The 20,442-nt window shown below is 37.1% G+C and overlaps 1 protein-coding gene across 3 annotated transcripts in view; it reads right to left on the minus strand.

Moving 5' to 3' along the window:
• Window positions 1-20,442, minus strand: part of ORC5 (origin recognition complex subunit 5) — a 75,277-nt gene that overhangs the window by 44,729 nt on the left and 10,106 nt on the right. For all 3 annotated transcript variants that reach the window (XM_054811868.1, XM_054811870.1, XM_054811875.1), the window contains 8 exons: window positions 18,677-18,751; window positions 15,700-15,811; window positions 15,194-15,324; window positions 12,459-12,507; window positions 11,811-11,901; window positions 9,549-9,601; window positions 7,253-7,365; window positions 2,812-2,859 (listed from right to left, as the gene is read on the minus strand). In XM_054811868.1, the coding sequence (XP_054667843.1) occupies window positions 2,812-2,859; window positions 7,253-7,365; window positions 9,549-9,601; window positions 11,811-11,901; window positions 12,459-12,507; window positions 15,194-15,324; window positions 15,700-15,811; window positions 18,677-18,751 (672 nt within the window). The remainder of the gene's footprint in view (window positions 1-2,811; window positions 2,860-7,252; window positions 7,366-9,548; window positions 9,602-11,810; window positions 11,902-12,458; window positions 12,508-15,193; window positions 15,325-15,699; window positions 15,812-18,676; window positions 18,752-20,442) is intronic.

Below are 20,442 nucleotides of genomic sequence, written 5' to 3' on the forward strand. Positions count from 1 at the left end.
ATATTTTCCTAGAATCATAGAATGGTTTGGGTTGGAAGGCACCTTAAAGATCATCTAGTTCCAACCCCCCTGCCATGGGCAGGGACACCCTCCACTAGACCAGGTTGACCAAAGACCCATCCAACCTGGCCTTCAACACTTCCAGGGAAGGGGCATCCACAGCTTCTCTGGGAAACCTGTTCCAGTGCCTCACCACCCTCACAGGGAAGAACTTCTTCCCAATATCTAATCTAAATCTACCCTCCTTCAGCCATTACCCCTTGTCCTGTCACTCCGTGCCCTTGTAAGCAGTCCCTCTCCAGATTTCCTGTAGGCCCCTTTAGGTACTGGAAGGCTGCTCTAAGGTCTCCCTGGAGCCTTCTCTTCTCCAGGCTGAACAACCCCAACTCTCTCAGCCTGTCTTCACAGGAGAGGTGCTCCAGCCCTCTGATCATCTTCATGGCCCTCCTCTGGACTCGCTCGAACAGCTCCATGTCTTTCTTGTACTGAGGACCCCAGAGCTGGACACAGTACTCCAGGTGGGGTCTCACCAGAGTGGAGTAGAGGGGCAGGATCACCTCCCTCGACCTGCTGGTCACGCTTCTTGTGATGCAGCCCAGGACATGGTTGGCTTTCTGGGTTGTAAGTGCACACTGCCAGCTCACATTGAGCTTTTCATCAACCAACACCCCCAAGTCCTTCTCCCCAGGGCTGCTCTCAATCCATTCTCCACCCAGCCTGTAGCTGTGCTTAGGATTGCCCCAATCATGCGCAGGACCTTGCACTTGGCCTTCTTGAACTTCACGCGGTTCACACAGGCCCACCTCTCAAACCTGTCAAGGTCCCTCTGGATGACATCCCTTCCCTTCAGCATGTCGACCACGCCACACAGCTTGGTGGTATCAGCAAACCTGATGTTTTATGTTAACTATATTTGATTTGCTAGGATTATGAAGTTATAAGTCTCTTCCAAGTAACACTAATTTTTAATAAAACAAAGAAATGCAAGAATTAGATCATTTGCAGTCTTAGAAGTCTTTCCTGACTATGCAAGTTACTTGTTACAGCTGGGCAACAAACCAAGCTGCTTTAACTCCACACATGTCTAATGATGCTTTCAGATTATCAGTTCAATGCATAAGTTGTATGGTAAATGTAAAGTCTACAAAATTAGAATTATTCTAATTAAAGTAAAAACATTAACTGAAGTCTTACTCATCTTTTTGACCATTAATTTTGTTTTCATTACATTTGTTTGAGTTACTCTCATTTACAGTTCTTTCCTGAGTACCTCCTTCTGTTCTGTTTTTGTACCTACTCAGTAGCATTTAGTTTGTTGCAGAACAATAATAAAATGAAAACCAATTTATCGTTAATGCAGGCACTTCTGAACACTAAGTAGTGAACTCAGTTATAAATCCATTTAACATAAACAGTAACTCAAGAGAACAAGCTCTATGGTACAGCTAAGGTGATCACGACCTTCGTATTTCTTCATCAAATCTCTATTTTCTCTTTTTTTTTTAACGTTCCTAGCTGTTCCCGTCTCCCTAATTGTTCCTATCTCATCATCCAAGCTGGAAATCTATTGCCAAGGAAGAATGAAACAAAATATCTTTCCTGCAGAGGATGCAAGGAAAGAACAAGATTTCAGTCTAAGATACAGTAATTATCCATTCTTCTGAAGATTATTTATCAATTAATTAAGACATGGAGATATTTCAAGAATACAGCAGTCCTGAAAATAATTAAATGCTCTAGAAGTTCGCAGGAGTTCACGTGCCACGGAGCAAACACACATAACAGCTATGTGTACAGGACATAGGCATTCAGAGACTTCAGAATTCTTAAATTTACATCAGTATCGACCTAGCGGTACAACACATTGCACTGTTGAAGTAAAACTGTGCTCACTGACACTTTCACATGCAAAAATTGTGCCCCTACAGGAATAAGAGAACTTGGAAAAAAAGTCTTTGGATAACCAAGGACTCTGTCCTCCTGCAGGGGCAGAAGAAAAATTAGGGAAAGGCTATAGGCTATATGCAGGATCAGAAACAAAGGATTATTAGGCTATCATATTAAAATTTTTCTCATTATTTACACTGCCTGTACCATAGAGAAGAAAAAGATATAATGATTGTTTCAGCAGGGATTTAGTGCTGTCTACACTGCTCTTCATTTACAGATTTATTTAAAAATAAGGCAACAAGTTATAAATGTTAAAATTTTATTTCTCTTTCTACATTACAGTTATAAATATACATATAGCTATTTGCTTTTCCTAGCATACGAAGCCTCTGTCAGTAAAAACTGGTATAGCTCCCATGAAATCAATGATACTTAGCTATTTATAACCATGAAAAGGTTAGTTAATAGTTTGATGGAATCCTACACAACAGACAGGACTGCAAAGTTTCCAAGCCTCAACACACCAGCTTAAGCTCTTATACCTCACTGCATCACTGGGAATTAAAGTGACTTGACTTTCAAAACTACTAACGGCTTATTACTCTAACATCTTTGAGAGAAATTCTGATAGCTGGCTTTTCCATGTATGATGTCCTTTAATTAGCTTTATTAAGCACATTTTCTTACACGCAAAAATAAGGCTTTAGGAGAAAAATTTATGCTACAATTACATTTCAATGAAATAAACATGTGTGTATCATACAGAAATTTGTATCATACAAAACAAATGCACCAATAATTATTTATGCAATTCTGTTGTTTCTACAGTAAACAATGAGGCAAAACAAAATACAAAACCAGCAGTACAGTAGAAAGAAAGCATTTGTTGCCAAGTTCAGCTTAGAAAGATAAAATCCATACCTTTTCATGTTTCTTCATAAAGTTGGTCTTTCTAATTTTCCCATGATGCTGTAAACAACAGACAAGAGCAAATATTGTATGTAAATTATTTCATGCTTCTTCTATAGCAAAGACAGAATCAAAACAGTCAACAAAGAATTGTATGCTACATACAGCAGTGCACTAGTCTGGCTCTGCTTCCTTACTACACTTCCAGTATTTGTCTTTATGTTACTAGCAATCCTTCTTACTATAATTCCTAAAATTACACTTGCCTTTCTTCCTGCTTCATTGTGTCCCAAGTGGTGCAAAGCCAAAAACCAACACACTAATAATTTTTTGTAACATGCATAAGGTTTTTTTTCTGATCTAATCAGGGACTGATGAGAAAAGGCAGTAAAAATTTGTTTTTAATATGACTTCATGCCACCATCCTCCTCATACCCTCAATCATCTAATGAAAAAGACAGATGCTTCATTTCTTCCTTTTTCGAGAAAAGTTAAATGATGGTCACTTCATTTTTAAAATGTATCCATGCATAAAATCCATTTGAATTTTGACCTTTTGTCTGTTCCAGTTTAGAATCTGGATGGTACGAAAGTTGGCAGAATGACAACCAGGAATTAAATCAATACAATACAAAGATAGTTCAAGGTGCAGGAGCTAAACGACAAACAGAAAGGAGGAGGGCGGGGGGGAAAGGAACATAATTTAAAAAGGTGCAGCTTTAAAGCAGCCTTAAGAAAGGAAGGACTGTCCAAAGAAAATAATCAAGTGTTCTTGGATCTCAACTGAAAATACAAGGGCAAGACAAGGACAGAAATACAGTAAACAAGATGTTACAAATGAATAGGTAAAAAAAATTAAAAAAGACAGAGGCACATGAAGGATGACATGCATAAATGATGCAAAATTACTGGAGAGGTACAAGTATAATGTTCTTTAAACATAGTTAAGTGCTATTTCTCAAAACATCACCTGATGAGTTTTTCCACAGCCTTGAGAAGTGTACCTCATTAATAAGTATACCTCATACGCATGCTCAGTGAATCGGGGAGAAAATATCTCAAATGAAGGAATTATTTGTTCATTATAATGTTTAAAATCTTGTACTTCATATTTGTGGAGCTCAATACTGAGCCATGTCAAGATGATCTCAGTAACTGTGGCTTTTCTTGCCTGACTTCTGAAGAGCTTAATATTAGACAGAGCTTTAAGTTTCCTTTGCATAATTTGCCAGACTAAAAAAATTAGTTCATTCAATTAATACATATCACAGATATTTAGAGACAGTAAAGTAATCCTTTTATCATGCCTTTGAAAAGACAACTGTGGTGATAACAGAGACCTTTTGGAGGCGAAAGTGATCAAGCCTGAGGTTACACAGCATGCTAGTGATGGATCACAACAAACTGCACTCACGCATTTTAAAGGTTATGCTGGGATCTCCATATGGTATATATGAATTATATCAAAAGTGTTTCAAAGCAAGTCAGCAGGTGCCAGTATTAGGTTTGCATGGCAAGGTTTTGGTAGCGGGGGGCTACAGGGGGTACTTCTGTGAGAAGGTGCTAGAAGCTTCCCCCATGTCCAACAGAGCCAATGCCAGCCGGCTCCAAGATGGACCCGCTGCTGGCCAAGGCTCAGCCCATCAGTGACAGTGATAGTGCCTCTGGGATAACAGAGTTAAGAAGGGGAAAATGTTGCTGCACAAGAGCAACAGCAGCCAGAGAGAGGAGTGAGAAGCTGTGAGAACTCTGCAGACACCAAAGCCAGTGAAGAAGGAGGGGGAGGAGGTGCTCCAGGCGCCCGAGCAGAGATTCTCCTGCAGCCCCTGGAGAAGACCATGGTGAGGCAGGCCGTCCTCCTGCAGCCCACGGAGGATGATGGTGGAGCAGATATCCACCTGCAGCCCATGGAGGACACCACACCAGAGCAGGTGGATGTACCTGAAGAAGGCTGTGACCCTGTCCTGTGGCCCCATGGAGACAGGAGCCTAGGCTGGAGCAGGTTTGCTGGCAGGACTTGTGACCCTATGGGGGACCCACGCTGGAGCAGTCTGTTCCTGAAGGACTGCACGCTGTGGAAGGGACCCACGCTGGAGCAGTTGGTGAAGAACTGCAGCCTGTGAGAAGGACTCATGTTGGAGAAGTTGGTGGAGGACTGTATTCCGTGAGAGGGACCCCAGGCTGGAGCAGGGGAAGAGTGTGAGGAGTCCTCCCCTGAGGAGGAAGGAGCAGCAGAGACCAGGTGTGATGAACTGACCACAACCCCCATTCCCTGTCCCCCTGTGCCACTGGCAGGGAGGAGGGAGAAAATTTGGGAGTAAAGTTGAGCCCAGGAAGAAGGGGGTAGTCGGGGGAAGGTGTTTTAAGATTTGAGTTTATTTCCCATTACTCTATTCTGTTTTGCTTGGTAATAAATTAGATTTTTCTAAGTCGAGTCTGTTTTGCCCGTGATGGTAATTGGTGAGTGATCTCTCTCTGTCCTTATCTCGACTCACAAGCTTTTCATTACATTTCCTCTCCCCTGTCCAGCTGAGGAGGGCAGTGATGGAACAGCTTTGGTGGGCACCTGGTGTCCCGCCGGGGTCAATCCACCACTGTGCCCTATTTCTATGCAAGCACAAAGAAACATATGAAATTCAGAGCTAATTTTCCAATTAGTTTTTATTCCTGTTTTCTATTAAAACAATAAAATGGAGACTTCACATAGATTGCTATTTTTTTGTTTTAAAGACTACCTTTCAAAACCAACTTCGTATTTTTCTCTCAGTCTACTTCAAAGCTCTTGAACTTGCAGCGCTGCCAATTATTACTTCCTTGCTTTATCAGGCTGTTAGTATTCCAAGCTCCCACAAACTGTGACTTTATCTTTAGCTGTAGTGTAGCCTACCATGTATACCAGTAGTGCAGATTCACAGCTCAAAGACCATCTTTTTGTTTGCATCCCTTTTACTGTCTAGCAGTCCTTAGTTAAATCACTCCAGAAGACACTTTTCTGTAATCTACTCTGAATCTCATCACAAACCTGATAAAACCATAATCTATTAAACACTCAACTTGAACATCCCCCTCCAAAAGGGTTGGTTTTGTTGGACTTTAAGATGCAGCTATTTCTGAAATTTGCCTTAGCACCTGATGAAGGGCTAACTGCTATCAGATGATACATGTAGCAAGAATGGTAACTTCTCCTGCTTCACTAATTCTTGGGGAAAATACTTAATATCACTGATTGAAATACCTTCACAGTCCCTGCTTCAAATATCTTAGAAGCTCATGTTTATTTTACAGAAGTTTAGTTTCTACTCTTGCACATGATCCTACTAACTGAAGAGATACTAAAAAAGGAAAAAAAATTGAGAAGGTTGTTCAATGGATGCAAACAAGAAAGATGTGGCACTTTTTGATAACACGCTTTTACTGACTTGACTCTTGTAAGCTTTCCTTCTTCTTAAGTTCTAACACTGATATGGAAAAATCTGGGCAAAACCACTTCTTCAGCAAATAAATTTCTTACAAAGTAATTGCTTTGGCCAAGTGAAAAGAACAAAGGTTGCCCATAAAGAAAATTTGTCAATCTGCACTTACTACAAGTAATCCTCCATTCTTCTCAGGAAAGGACTAGACAGAAGGGTGAAACACGTACAGCTTTCCACGTAAGATCATACCAGAAACACAAACCCCATGTTTAAGCTAAAAGCATACTAGTAATGTCATCACTAGGAACTGCAGTAACTTCTCAAAACATGTACCTACAACTTTTTTTTTTTTTTAGAAGGGAAGAAGAAAACAAGCAAATATGGCACCACAACGTTTGTTTGCAGCATGACCACAACATAGCCCAAAGAAAACAAGAAAAAGAATTTCAACCTGTACATGGCAAGAACTTACAGAAAACGGGGTTTAGCCCATGATTTGGTAGTGAGGATTAACACATTCATCCTAAAACATGCATTACCATCATTTCAACACAGCATGTGCCAGCTAACAGAACCACATCTTCTGCAAAAGCAACTGTCTGTTTCTGTTTCATAAGCTTAAAACTGTATAAATAAGTTAACAATGCACTGTGTCATTTTACCTCATTAAAGGCTAATGCAGTTCTGGTTTGTACCTTACTCTGGAAACTTAAGTGTGACTTATACCTAAGGGCACTGCAGGCACTCCACTAAAATCTTTACAAAGTGGAGCTGTATCAACTTACAAAAACAAAGCACAATACTTGTGCTTTAACAGTGCTATGCGTGTTTTGAAATGAAGAGGAAATTGGGTTTATTAGACATTCATAATGTCTAAGTGATCATTAGCAATCACTATACATGATCTACAGAACAACTTCTGATGAAATCAAATAAAACACACACAGAAACAGAGCTCAAAATGAACGGTTGAAGTTTTAAACTAGGAAATTCAGTGTGCAGGAATCCAGTAAGCAGCACTAAGAAAAAAATGTCATTACCTTAAGAAAGAACCTCTTGTCTGTCCTAACAGGATTGTAGGAGGCGAGGTAAGCAGCTATTAGAAGAAATTTGGAGTAATAAGGAAGTTCCACATGTGTATGTGCAGAAAGTCCTATAAAATAAACAGTTTATGAGTCACCAAAACCCACTCTGAACATCCACAAACTTCAAATTAGACTTGTTTGCATTCTTCTTTTCCTTCTCTCCTACTAGTATATGAGCATGGCTACTTTCTTAACCCCACTATCAGAGATATAAAATCAGTGAAGGGCCAAGGAATGGCATGAAGCTAAACAAAACTAACATTCTGAACTCTTTATGGACTCATCTCAGAAACCGTATTTGAAGCATCAGAGATTCATAAATCACTAAGGTGTGATCTCCCTATAAAAAAATAATCACAAAAAATTCCAGTTTCATTTAAGGTAATTTTTCTAGCAACAGGGCAGATTGAGAGATGTATTTAAATACAACGGTAAAGCTTTTCTTCAAGACCCAACCTTCAGGCTGCTCCAGACTGTGCCAGAAGCTCAGCCAGGAACAGGACCGGCATGGTGGAGAAAGAAGCAGTGTTGCACTTCTGAGAAACAGTTCAGCATCTCACAATTTTTACCCACTGTTTTATTTCCTACAGAAAATATTTCCAAAATTTTAAACTTGATCCAGTTGACCTAGCCTGCTACATGTATACTTCATTAAGATTAAAGTCTCACACATTAAAACACACAAGAACTACGACCTAGTATTTTCCTTCCCTCTTTTTACTTTTACTTTGTATTTTTTCCCTTTACTTTCCTCTGCTTGTCACTGTAGCTGCTTCTTTTACATAGCTTATGCATATGAACAGGATGATCAAACCACCTTACTTCATCAGTTGTCTAACCATAGAGACCACTAAAGGGTCTCTCTTGTGCCTTCTTTGCTTACAGGTTTTCACTTCAATGGCTTCTTGTTCTGTGAAGTACCCGTTACCATTATGCTTTAATCCACAGATATCAGCAAATAAAGATCAAGGAATTAAGCATGTTTAAAAATTAAGATTCAGACCCCTCAGTGTGATGAGAAGCATCCTAGATGATAGCTAGCAGTAATTTCCTCTCACATAGGCACAAACAGACAGCAGTTATAGTTTCATTTACAATCAAGAGACTATTTTGTATTGCATGTTAATTACAAAATGCAACACCAAATAAAATCTTACATATAGACAACTTAGTTTAATACAGAAATATCTGTTTCTGCTACATTCTTCTGGTCTGCCAATATTGCATCATGCACTGATCTATTTGCTTAATTACATCCACAGTAAAATTTATTATGACTGCTTTTTATGCATGTTATTATTAAATGATGTTTACCAACAAGGCAATTTTTCCTACTACATAAACCTAAAAATCCTAAAAAATGTGCTTTGAATAAAGTCTCCCTTTTTGGGGTTGTCAGGTGCAAAAGTGTTTCATGGTCATCTGGGCACAGAAGAAGGGCATTTAATACAAACACTTTGAATCAAACTCCTTTGGTCAACAGTATCAAAAAATTACTGATTACAAAGCAAATATTGGAAACAATCTGATCATTGCAATTATCTTAAGACAACTGTAAAAAGTGGCTCTTTTACCTACTATCTAAAGAAGAATTTATTTGTCATGGAAAAAGTGTTCCCAAACTAAGAATTGGTCAAAAGACCATGACCGACTGACATCACCAGGAAAACGTTCTAGTCTTCCTTCCTAAATTGTACATGAAGGCCGACAGATACACTGAGATTTGACTTTCAAATCTGTTTTAAGTATACAATTGACAAAGCTGTACTCATCCAAGGAAAGAACAGAAAGAATTCTTGCGATTCTGACATTTCTTTGCCAAGAAATAAGGACATAGGACACCTGTTTTGTTTATGAAAGTCCTAATCCAGTGTAATGCACCAGGCGTAACATTCCCTTCTACCCATGCAGACAGTTCTGCCAGTTGTCACACAGAGTTTTGACCATCAGTAGTCAGGCCATTCCTTATCCATTCTTACACTAGAAATACTGATTTAAAGAAATCTGCTTTTACCCACAAAGGACCTTAAGAAAGATTACTCCCAGGATATATGCTAGGGGAAAAAATAGTAACAGTCCTTTGTAGAACACCTTCTCAAAAAACATGATTAACCTGAACCGTAACTGAATGCTAATAGGTAGCCTTGTCTATATAATTTCATTCACACATTATCAGATAACAACCACCAAGTCAATCTGAAAACTACACATTTCATGTTACAAGCCCCTACAGAGTTACTGTATCTGATACCTTTCAACTGCCCAGGTTCTCCATCATCACGCTGTAAGCGCTCCCACTGTGAGCTGAAAGACAGATAATGCACATATATAAAGACCAAGTATTTGTTAGTCTTTTAGAGAAAACTACCTGCTTGGTATACGTAAATTTTAATTTCATGACGCTGGCTAGGATACAGTTAGTAAGAGAATAATTAAAAAAATACAAGTCTTACTCCCTTGCGCGTAAGTTTCGATTATGTGCAGACTACGCATATTTGAAAAAAATGTAGAAAGTAATATTATAAGTAGGTATAAAAGTGAGTACAATTGTAAAATATCAATTTCTTTCCATTCAGCTACCATCAGCAAACAAATATAAATAGTGTTCTAAACTTCAAGAACAATGCAGAATTGGATAAAAAGTAAAAACACTGATAGTTTTAATTTTTTTTTCATCTGCTTAATAATTGTTTATGCTAGTGAGGACAATATTATAATTACTTCATAATGTAATTTTGAAGTCTACGTAAAACACAAAGCAATATTCATTCTTCACTGAAAAACTTTGAAGAGTTCAAGACGGAAGATTTTGTCAGTGAAAAATGTCTGCAAGTAGTTTGGTGTTTTCCTAAACAAGAGAAAAAAAAATTCACTTAAACTCTCCTCAAGGAAAGAGATTGTCAGAAATGTGATGACTTTCATTCAACATTTTGTATACCACAAGGGGATAAAAAACCAAGTTTGTTAAAGCACCAGTAATTATTTTTTAAAGATCTTTATGAACAGGGTTTACCAGCCATAAAACTTACGAAAACAGCTTAATGAGAGCTGATGTAATACAAAAATATAATGAATGATCAACCAAATTATCAATGAGCAAAGTTTTTGTCCAATGTCTATTTTACAGGTAGAAAAAAAAAGTTTTATTTTTATCTCACTTCAGGCAGCACAACAGCCAATTCCAAAGTTCTATTGCTACAACTTACAACTTGAAGAAAAGCCCAGAGTAATTACAGTTCTGTGACCAGAAAAATTGATATGGTCATTTTAATTTACTGGTTACACAGAAGTAAATCCTACAACTATTACGCAGAAAGCTGAAATTTATAATAAAAAACCCACTAAAGCTCAAATTTATAACCAAAGAAAACCGTAAAGAGGGAAAACTAGTTATTTGGAAACAATTCGTAAACCATTTCATATTATAATCTTATATTACACCCTAATTAGAGTAGGCAATTACGCAATATAAAAAGTCAAAAAGATCCTGAGTAGACTGTGTAATGAAGATCAATATTGAATATAAATACATATTTGAGGCAAATAGAATAATTCCTCATTGTACAGTGAAGTCTAGTCCATACAGAATAAAATCAATTCTCCTTTTGAAACTTTTCCAAAACATTTAGCGAAGATTTCTACCACACACCCAGGTTCAGATACCAGAACACTCAATGGCCTCAATGACATTCAAAGGAAAGAAATCATTAGGTTTGTATCAAGATAAAGAAACAAATGCTACTGAATTCTCCCTCTTTACATGGCATAACATCAGAATCACCAATACTAATGATGGAGAAAACATTGAAGCCAATTGCTACCATTAAAAAATGAACACCACCATCTTTTTTCTAGCAGTCTGGCAAATTAAGAAATAAACAAGGAATCTAAAACCATATCAAGAGAAACTCAGCCCATTAGCAGGACATCAGTTTTTAATGCTGTCAAAAATTATAATTCCATATAAGGAAAATTTTGCCCTTGGACAAGAAAACAAGGTGTTAGAAAGCACAGCAAACATACAAACCTAACTTCTAGTAAACAAAGCTAAGGAATACAGATGTTCAAAATCTGTAACGTCTCCTAAGAATTTTGAGGCTTCTTTGCATGCATCTTTGGTACCGTCAACTATACAAGTGTGTTTTCAACTGTGCCTGTATATTCCAGTGATGGATTCCCATGCTTGGCAGTTCCACACGTGACACAAAATGGATCTATCGACATGATCATCAGTGAAAAAAAAGAAAAGAATACAACTTGCTGCCACTGCTTTACTTATTAAATGTTTTATATGCTACAAATACCATTTTGTGTAAAAATTTCCTCCTGAGATACCTTATTTCTAACATTATATGGCAAGAAAGAAATGCACGCTGAAGAGAAAAAAAGATTCTACCTAGCAAAAAAGAAACACTAGCCATGAAACATAATTGAGGGAATAAATATTTAGAGAGGAAGCTTGTTAACAACAGCAACATCAACGAAACAAACAAGCCCTTGCTCCCCAAATTACCTGGATATTTCCCGGAGATAAACAGTCTGCATTGCCTTCTTCAAATGAGGTTCAATATTTTTCCAGAGTTTGCGAGTGTCACGTTCATTTGCTGCACCAAAACAGAATCAACTCCATTAAACATTTAACTCACAGAACACTAGAACTCTATCTCTGACACTTGAACAGTCACAGGCATGACATAGTAAGTCTAACACCCTGTCTGAAATGCTATATTAGGATGATCCACCATCATCATTCATTTGCAAGCACATGCTACCGCACAAGGCCGTTCCTCTGTGGTTGTTCTGAGATACTCTGGGACAGTTTGGCAGAACCTCTGCTCTCATTTTCTCCTCTGAGCCTTGACAGAGAAATGACTTATGTTGTTGCTTTGAGGAAGTCCTGGCGGTTGAGTGAGGAGAAAGATTTATAGGGAGGGAGCAAGTTTTCACAGCATTTCCATCTTATTTCCATAGAACACCACCAACAAATGTCATCTACTGCCGCTACAAGCGCTGCCTCCTGGGTGCAACTGGAATAAGCAATGCTGCTGTGACCAGAGGAATAGTCACAACATAACGAGAATCAAAGCAAAGTCCTCCACAAAACCCACAGGAGGGCACCTGCACTCTCATACACCTGCTCAAATTAAAGACAGAAACTTACCTTCTCCTCTGACCACAGGTTCACAGTATTTAGAAAAATTAAGCACTGCCTACAGAAAGTAAAAAGTACAACATATTAAAAAGATACAATATATTTGATCTAGCTACAGAATATAACAAGCAGTGTAATTCATTACTTTGCAAAGCCAATGAATTATTTTTCAGTCAATAATTATGCTGCTTGCTTCCAAACATTATACTGTAAAACATCACATTTCTGTAGACTAAAATACAAATAGAAGTAATCTATCACAGGTTACGTGGTTATGATCTCAGTAAAATGTGTTTACTGTACTCAGAGGTTGCTTTTTTTTTTAAATAACATAGTAATTAAACATTATAAATGCAATAAAAATGTCTTCATCAACTTTTTTTACTCCCTTCATTTTCAGATAAAACTTTCCATTCCGGGAGCAGTTCAGCATGTTCAAAAGTACACCATATATACACACACAAGCAGAAATTATTTTTTAAAAAATTAAATTAAAAAATAATAATTTTTAAACAAACCCTGCTAACACATTCCCTATTCAAACAAACTCCTTTTGCCTAAGGTAACATTTTTGACAAGGTTGTAATCTAGATTTTTTTTCTAAAATGGTTAAATCAATATCACACAGAATTTTGTAAAACAACAATCCTCACATTTCATTCTCCTTTTTTCCTACTGCACTTTATTAAATCTCTGTGCTACTATACAGAACTCAATGCAATAACTTCCACATATAAATCTAATACAATTCCGGAATGTATTATTAATAATCATGCATAATAACATACACATTTAGAGTCTATATTAGACACTGTGGAGTTGTTCAGAAGCCTACAGACAGTTGCATGTCTGTCATTACCTTCTACAGAAAAGACTTGTCAAGCACAAGAAGAATTTAGGGTTCCATTACATAAATCGTTTCATACTGGTGGTATTTCCCACATACACAAACAGTGCATCTAAAGCTCATGAGATTATTCTGGTAAGCAGAGCAACTCCAGTACCTGTCTAGAAGAACTGTGACCCTAGTTTCTATTTGTGTCTCCATCAGATTTCAGCAATCTCATTTAAACATAAAACCTGCATCGTTAACAGATAAATTAATCTGAGTACATTTTCCTGATGGAAATGCAGACAGGACATTCAGATCATCTCACGAGCACTGATTTGTTCATTGGCCATAACCACTGACCACTTCAAACTTGTAAAATTTCCTTGTACACAGTATAGTTAAATAATAATCTGATGAGCTAATAATTGATATTGCTATTCAGCTTTTCTTATGCAAAGGTCACCATCAAGTAATTTTTATTATTCTTCTGTTAGCTTGTTTGCTATTACATTCTTCAACTGATATATGGTTAAAACTCCTTTTTCAAAATATCTTCAATGTGTTTTTGTTCCCTCAGGCATGACTATATTGCAGGAACTTTGACTTACCCATTTTATTCTTAATTCCAAAAGGAAGACAATGAAAACATTTATGTCAATCCTCACTTCTCTAGGCCTTTGAGTCAAATTAATATGCTATGTTTCTGCAAAACTGTGCAACAGATCTGACTTGTAGCAGTTTGGTTACCTTAAAATCCTCTGTAGGAGGTAAATCAAGTGAAAATTATATACTCCTAAATGATACAGGAAAATGTTTCAAATTTTAAGTTAAATTTTAAATTTTATTTCCCGTAAAGCTGAAGTATAAAGAATGTTAGGTGGCAAGTTACATTTAATAAACATGGGAAACAAATGAACTTGAGGCTGGACATGCTGAGAGCAAGTAATTGAAGTTACTCCTTCAAATGTTGAAAGCAGCTGTTTGACATTCCACTGCACAGCCAAGGAAATGAATACAACATAAGGCTATTTAGGGATTACAGAAGTTCACAGGAGCAAGAAGGCAGCAATAAGAGTAAAGCCACAAAACCACACCTAAAAAAAACTTGAAGAGAAAAGAAGCATAGTGACGACTACCATTGCTTGAAAGAGTAAAATCGTAACTATTACTTCCTCTGACTGAACAGCCAACAAAAAAAAAAATTATTAACCAAGTCTGTAATGGAGTTGTCCCTCAAACTGCTACAGTTGTAACAATTGCTTCTATTATACTTATCAGTACGCATAAAAGGTTTCACCACATTTATCTCCTTATCCCAAGAGGTGAAAATAGGTAGCCTAGTCTTCTCAGTCACTCTCTGACATCAAGGAACGGCTTGAGCTCAAAAACTCCAACAGAAGTTCTAGGCTGAGTGAACCACATGCAGCCTGGCATCTCATTAGTGCAGCTTTTGTGGCCTCTGACCAGAAAACTACATAGCAATGGAAACCCATTTGATTGCCACCAAAACAACTGCAATCTTTGTTATGGATTTTTAGGAAAACTGCATTTTGACCTAACATATTCTTAAGAGGGTAGATTTAGACTAGATATAAGGAAAACATTTTTTACAATGAGGGCAGTGAAACACTGGAACAGGTGGCCCAGAGAAGCTGTGGATGCCCCCTCCCAGGAAGTGTTCCAAGGCCAGGCTGGATGGGGCTTCAGGCCACCTGCTCTAGTGGAGGGTGTCCCTGCCCATGGCAGGGAGGGTGGAACAAGATGATATTTAAAGGTCCCTTCCAACCCAAACTATTCTATGATTCTATGGTTTTCTCTTTGTCCATATTCAACAATAAATCTAGACTTTCAGAGCTTATCTGGCAAAAACCAGCTCAAAACAAAACATCAACTCTAAAGGAGGTCATCTCACCAAATGCTGAAGTTCCTTCAGGTCCCTACAGACCATGTAGAAGACACCAAGCAGAATATTGATATATGCGGCATAGAAATCTGCAGAATATTCTGGGGGATGATTCTGAGACAAGATCTTCTGCAGGTGTCCTGTTTTAAAAAAAAAAAAAGTGTTGCTTATTTAAACCTAACTTAATAAACTTTAATAAACTGACCACATTTTACAAGTTAAGTGCAAAACGAAACTATAATAATCACTAAGAAACCCCAAATCTGCCACTTTTAATCCACTGATTAAAATATAATCAGCAAATATAATGGAACCAAAATGTTACTCTGAGATGTTTTGGCAAGTAGAAAAAGACAACAAAAAAGGTTGTGTGAATACAGACTTTTACATTCCAGTAGCTATTTCATATTCAGGATTCTGTAAAAGGAATATTGATAAACATGGAAAAAACACTTGAATGTTGTTTAACAAAATATTATTCAATCCCTGAAAAGCAGATTAAAGAATTAGTTTACCTATGCTGTAATCAGGAAAATACAAGGTGAATGGCTCAAAGCATCCAGTATTTGGACGGAACAGTTCCCATACTATTTCACTGAGCAGGACAACTGTCACATTTCTGTCAGTCTACGCGGGGAAGAAAAGAAGGAAAAAAAACAACAAAAAGGAGACAGATAAGCAGAGAAAGAAAAAAAAAATAACACTGCATGTTATAGTATCAAGGAGAAAAATTATTATTGTGACTTTTCTGTTCCACAAAAATCATTAAATTTACAGTTTAATACAAATTACTAGCATAGTAATAAAGCTTCAGCTGGCCTAATTGAGAAGCTCATACATTTGTAGATTTTCATAATTACATGAGATTTCTCTGCCTCCCTTGCCATTTCACTGACATGTAAGCTTTGTAGGGTGATAGAGCTCTGATACTAGACAATACCAAGTAGATTCCATCCCTTACTCCCAAAAATAAAACAACATTTTACTTCAGTAATTAAACCCAGACTTTCAGAACAAACAAGAAGAGTTAAAAAGTGAAAGAAACCTCAGTGCTTTCTGAAACCGAGCTATCTAGTACTTTATTTTAAAGGTAAGGGAGTCTTAAAAACAAACAAAAAACATCCCAAAACAAAAACATAGTATTAACTGTGTACCACTGTTTTACTAGTTACCAGCAAAGGCTGTATATAGTAACTTTTTTTTTTTAAACCAAGTTTTTATTGGCAATACACTTGCCTTGAGTTTGATGTTTTGGTCAATATATAACAAAACACTTCATATTAAAAAATTATTCCTTATTTTGATGACCATTCTATATATCAGCTTTTTCATACAAAGCCAACTATCTGTGAAGGTGATGATTCATTCTTCCTTCTTGCAAGGTTTTTGCAATCATACTAAAAATTCTGCACAACAAAATATGCTTTTAAGTATGGTCCTTCAAGAAAGGCATTTCAAAACAATTGAGGCACCCCAAGAAAATAAAAGGAAGTAACCTGATTGAATTGACAATGTTTAATATGAGCTGAAGTTTAAATGTTATTCCCCTTCCCTGAAATTCAGGAAGAATCTTCTTTTATTTACTCTTCCCACTTCTTGCCAAAGTGGCACTCGCCCACATTCTTTACTGTTTCTTCTTTCTCTATTTTTATGGGACCTTTTTTTTCTTTTAGCAAGAGAGCATCTTTCAGTAGATTTCTTTCAATTGTGTTCCTCTCCCAGATTTCCTAGTATTTTAGCTGAGAAAAGTACTAAGGTATTTTCAGTCCAGTTCCTGACAGACCTTCCAATATGAAAAACTGAAGTACTTCTCACTATAATCCTCACAGAAATCAAGCATCCCACATGACCATTTTTCACCAACAATCCCCTGGTCCCATGAAATCTTTCACCACTAATGAAGTTTCTTGTCTCCTTTCACTCCAGGAAAGGAAGTGATGCAGTAGATTTGCTCCTACAACATTCCTCTGCGACATCAGCTGCACAACAGTTTTACAAAGCCTCAGTTCAAAATCCAGACTTAAGCAAGTGGAATATCAGCATTCAGGAAAGCTGACAAACTTATTTCAAGATTACTTTTTAATTTGAGGGTGTTTCTCTAGCAAATTTAAGTCTTAACATATGTTTTTTTCAGTCCCTGAACAGCAATCAGAGGCCTAAGTTTTCCTCCTTTCTCTCTGTCAGACAGGTTGCTTCTGCTTCAAGGGCAGCAAAATCCAGAACATGGGCAGAACAGACAAGAGCCAGAAAATGCACCAGCTGCCAGTATTAAGAACACAGGTGTGAATCAGTCTTCACGCACTAAATAAGAGAAATCAATGTCACCAAAACAGTACCACGCAAAAGTCTTGAGATAACAAGAATAATTTCAGCTATTTAGATATTCAGACGTTTCAAAATACCACCACCTTTGTCTCCACTTTCTTTTCAGAGAATGCACTGTTTTTCCTTATTTCAAGGCATAAGCTTTGCTACTTCAGAAGTGAGAGAGGAAAAGATACAGTGGTCTACTCCAATCAGAAATATACTGTGATGCAATTCAAGTAGGGTGTGAAAATTCTCTGCCACCAAAAAGCACATTTTAGCTGCTGAGCTGTGCAGCACCAGTCAGAATTACATAGCTGGTGGTCTGCTGACCATCCTCAGGCCAGCCACCACGCAATACTGAAGTTTCACATGGGAGAATCTTGAGGAAAACAAATCATAGAATCATAGAATCATAGAATCATAGAATCATAGAATCATAGAATCATAGAATCATAGAATGGTTTGGGTTGGAAGGGACCTTAAAGATCATCTAGTTCCACCCCCCCTGCTTGCGGGCAGGGACACCCTCCACTAGACCACGTTGCCCAAAGTCTCATCCAACCTGGTCTTAAACACTTCCAGGGATGGGGCATGTTTCCCGAGTTGCAAATTCACACTTCTGATGCTGAATTCACTCCATGTGGTTGGGGTCTCTTGAATCAGCAGCTGACTCAGAAGCAGACTTTGGATTCCCACACAAAACATCTGACAAACTCTAAAAGGGGTTTTATTTATACCAAGCTAATAGAAGCTATATTGAAGCTTCTCCTTATAGATTACAGTCTGCCTGAGATGTTTTTTCTGCAATTATTAAAAAACTTTAAATGAAGAGTAGAAAAATTGCATATTCTTAAGAACAAAAAGCTGTCTTTTCTAGAAATATATGTACCTGACACCAGCCTCAAAAGAATCTCCAACAGATCAGATATTGTAAAACAAGATATTATTAAATAGAATTTTTTTTAAAAAAAAGTGTTTAAGAAGAACCTGCTAATGTTTAAACTCTGGTTTTGTTTCTAGTTTTGACCACTGCCAGTTGATTATTTTGGGGGAGGGATTAATTTTGCAACTTTTCTCATCTAAAGAATCACTTATTTTGATCTGTGAGCCTAGATGGACAGATACCAGTTCAGTTAACTTTCAATACGCAGGAAACATATGTTGAAATTTTTTTCAGATACTTACCAACTCTTGAAGCCTAAGAAATGCTGGCAGGATGTTTGCTTCCATTTCCCTCAGCTGCTCTGCTCTATCCAGTACCTTTTAACAAAACAATAATCTTATTTTTTATATATATAGACAATGTCAACTTCCATTCTCAGGTGTACTGAAAATTAATTCTTAGCTGCTGGAAACTCATTTCACCAATGGCTCTTAGACAACAGAAACCACCTAAGTATCAAGACCTCTTAAACAAGCAGCATCAAAGAGATTAGTGCTTCAGGTGCGCTTCCAAGAAGCCCAAGCAGCTCTGCCATCTATAAAAAGATACAGTCCTCAGGCAAGCAACAGTCTTATGCGTTATGGCAGTTAGAATTAAAACGTAAGTATACCTGTCAAGAATATCACTGATAAAGCCATGATATCATTAACCACCACTGAAATATCATTTTTTGTCCAAAATTCTTCTTATATTTAAAAATTACGTGTAGTGCTGTAGCACTATATCAAAATGCTTACTGTAGGAGAGCTATCTTTTCCCACTATTAAATTATTTTTCAGAAACAAATAAAAACATATTTTCAAAAAGTTAGCTATCATCTGCAATTCACACAACTGAATTTCGAGAGAAACTTTTCTTGCCATAGTTTGCACCCTAGAAATTTACAGGATTTATTGTATTGTATGTAAACCTGGCAGAGCACTATCAAATATGGAACATATATATAGCTTAAACAGGAAACACTTTATCTACTTGGTGCCTAGATAAAAAAAATAGGAGCATGAAAACATGCATGGCTATCCTTTGGCAAAAAGAATGTGTATTCCCAGTACACTTAAAATCTTGACAGGAGTGAAAAAAAGAGAATAGAAACACATTTCTTTTGTGTTTTATTTACAACTCGCAATATAAATCTAAATTCTGACTTCATTACTTCTTTTGAATTACTGCTGTTGAAAGAGAAACTATAGGTCCCTAGAAAATTATATTTTTCTGTCCTTTTACATTTCCTCCTCACACCAAAATATTAAGGCATCTATCATTTCTGTTGTCCACAGTAAGAAAAAGAATTTTATGCAGACAACCAAGAAATATTTTATGAAAACAGTCTTTCAAAATCACTCCGTAGAAGGAAAAAACCTGAAAGAGCCGCATCTCTGCAATAATAGCTCAAACTTCTTGGGAATTTATCTAAAACTACAATACAACATATGATTTTATATTGACATCTGCATTTGAGTCATGGGATGAAGACTACTTTACGTTACCGACCAAATAATGGCTATATATTTTTACTAATAAAGTACTTCTTACTGGACCCAGCATGCGACTACCAAACACCAAGCTTTAAGATCTTCACCTAACCAAATCTTACTTTTTAGTTAAGTGTAAAGCAAACCAGAGTTTCTACTTACAGCAGAGAAAATATAGTGTGACCCTGGCTTGTGGACCATGTCAAGTGGTTCACAGAAACAGCCTACCCCCAGGCCTATAAATCCATGCCTTACTCTTTAGTTTTAATATAGACATGATCCTGTAGCTTTTTTAAAAAAAACTATCCATTTTAGATCTATCTGCTGACTTACATTAAAAGCAGCAGCTTGTTCTTCCTGTAAAGTGCTAAATATTGTAAATGTATGAATGACTATAAGTTACATCTGTTCCAGTTTTTCAGGTAGTTAAAATGAATAAATTAATTTTTCACAAGTAATCACAAGCATTCAGCACCCATGTTTAGGTTAAGAGAAACATTTAGAAGCCTTTGCTTGAAAGAAAACATTTATCTTAA

Source organism: Grus americana, chromosome 1 (genome assembly GCF_028858705.1).
Source record: "Grus americana isolate bGruAme1 chromosome 1, bGruAme1.mat, whole genome shotgun sequence".
NCBI lineage: Eukaryota > Metazoa > Chordata > Aves > Gruiformes > Gruidae > Grus > Grus americana.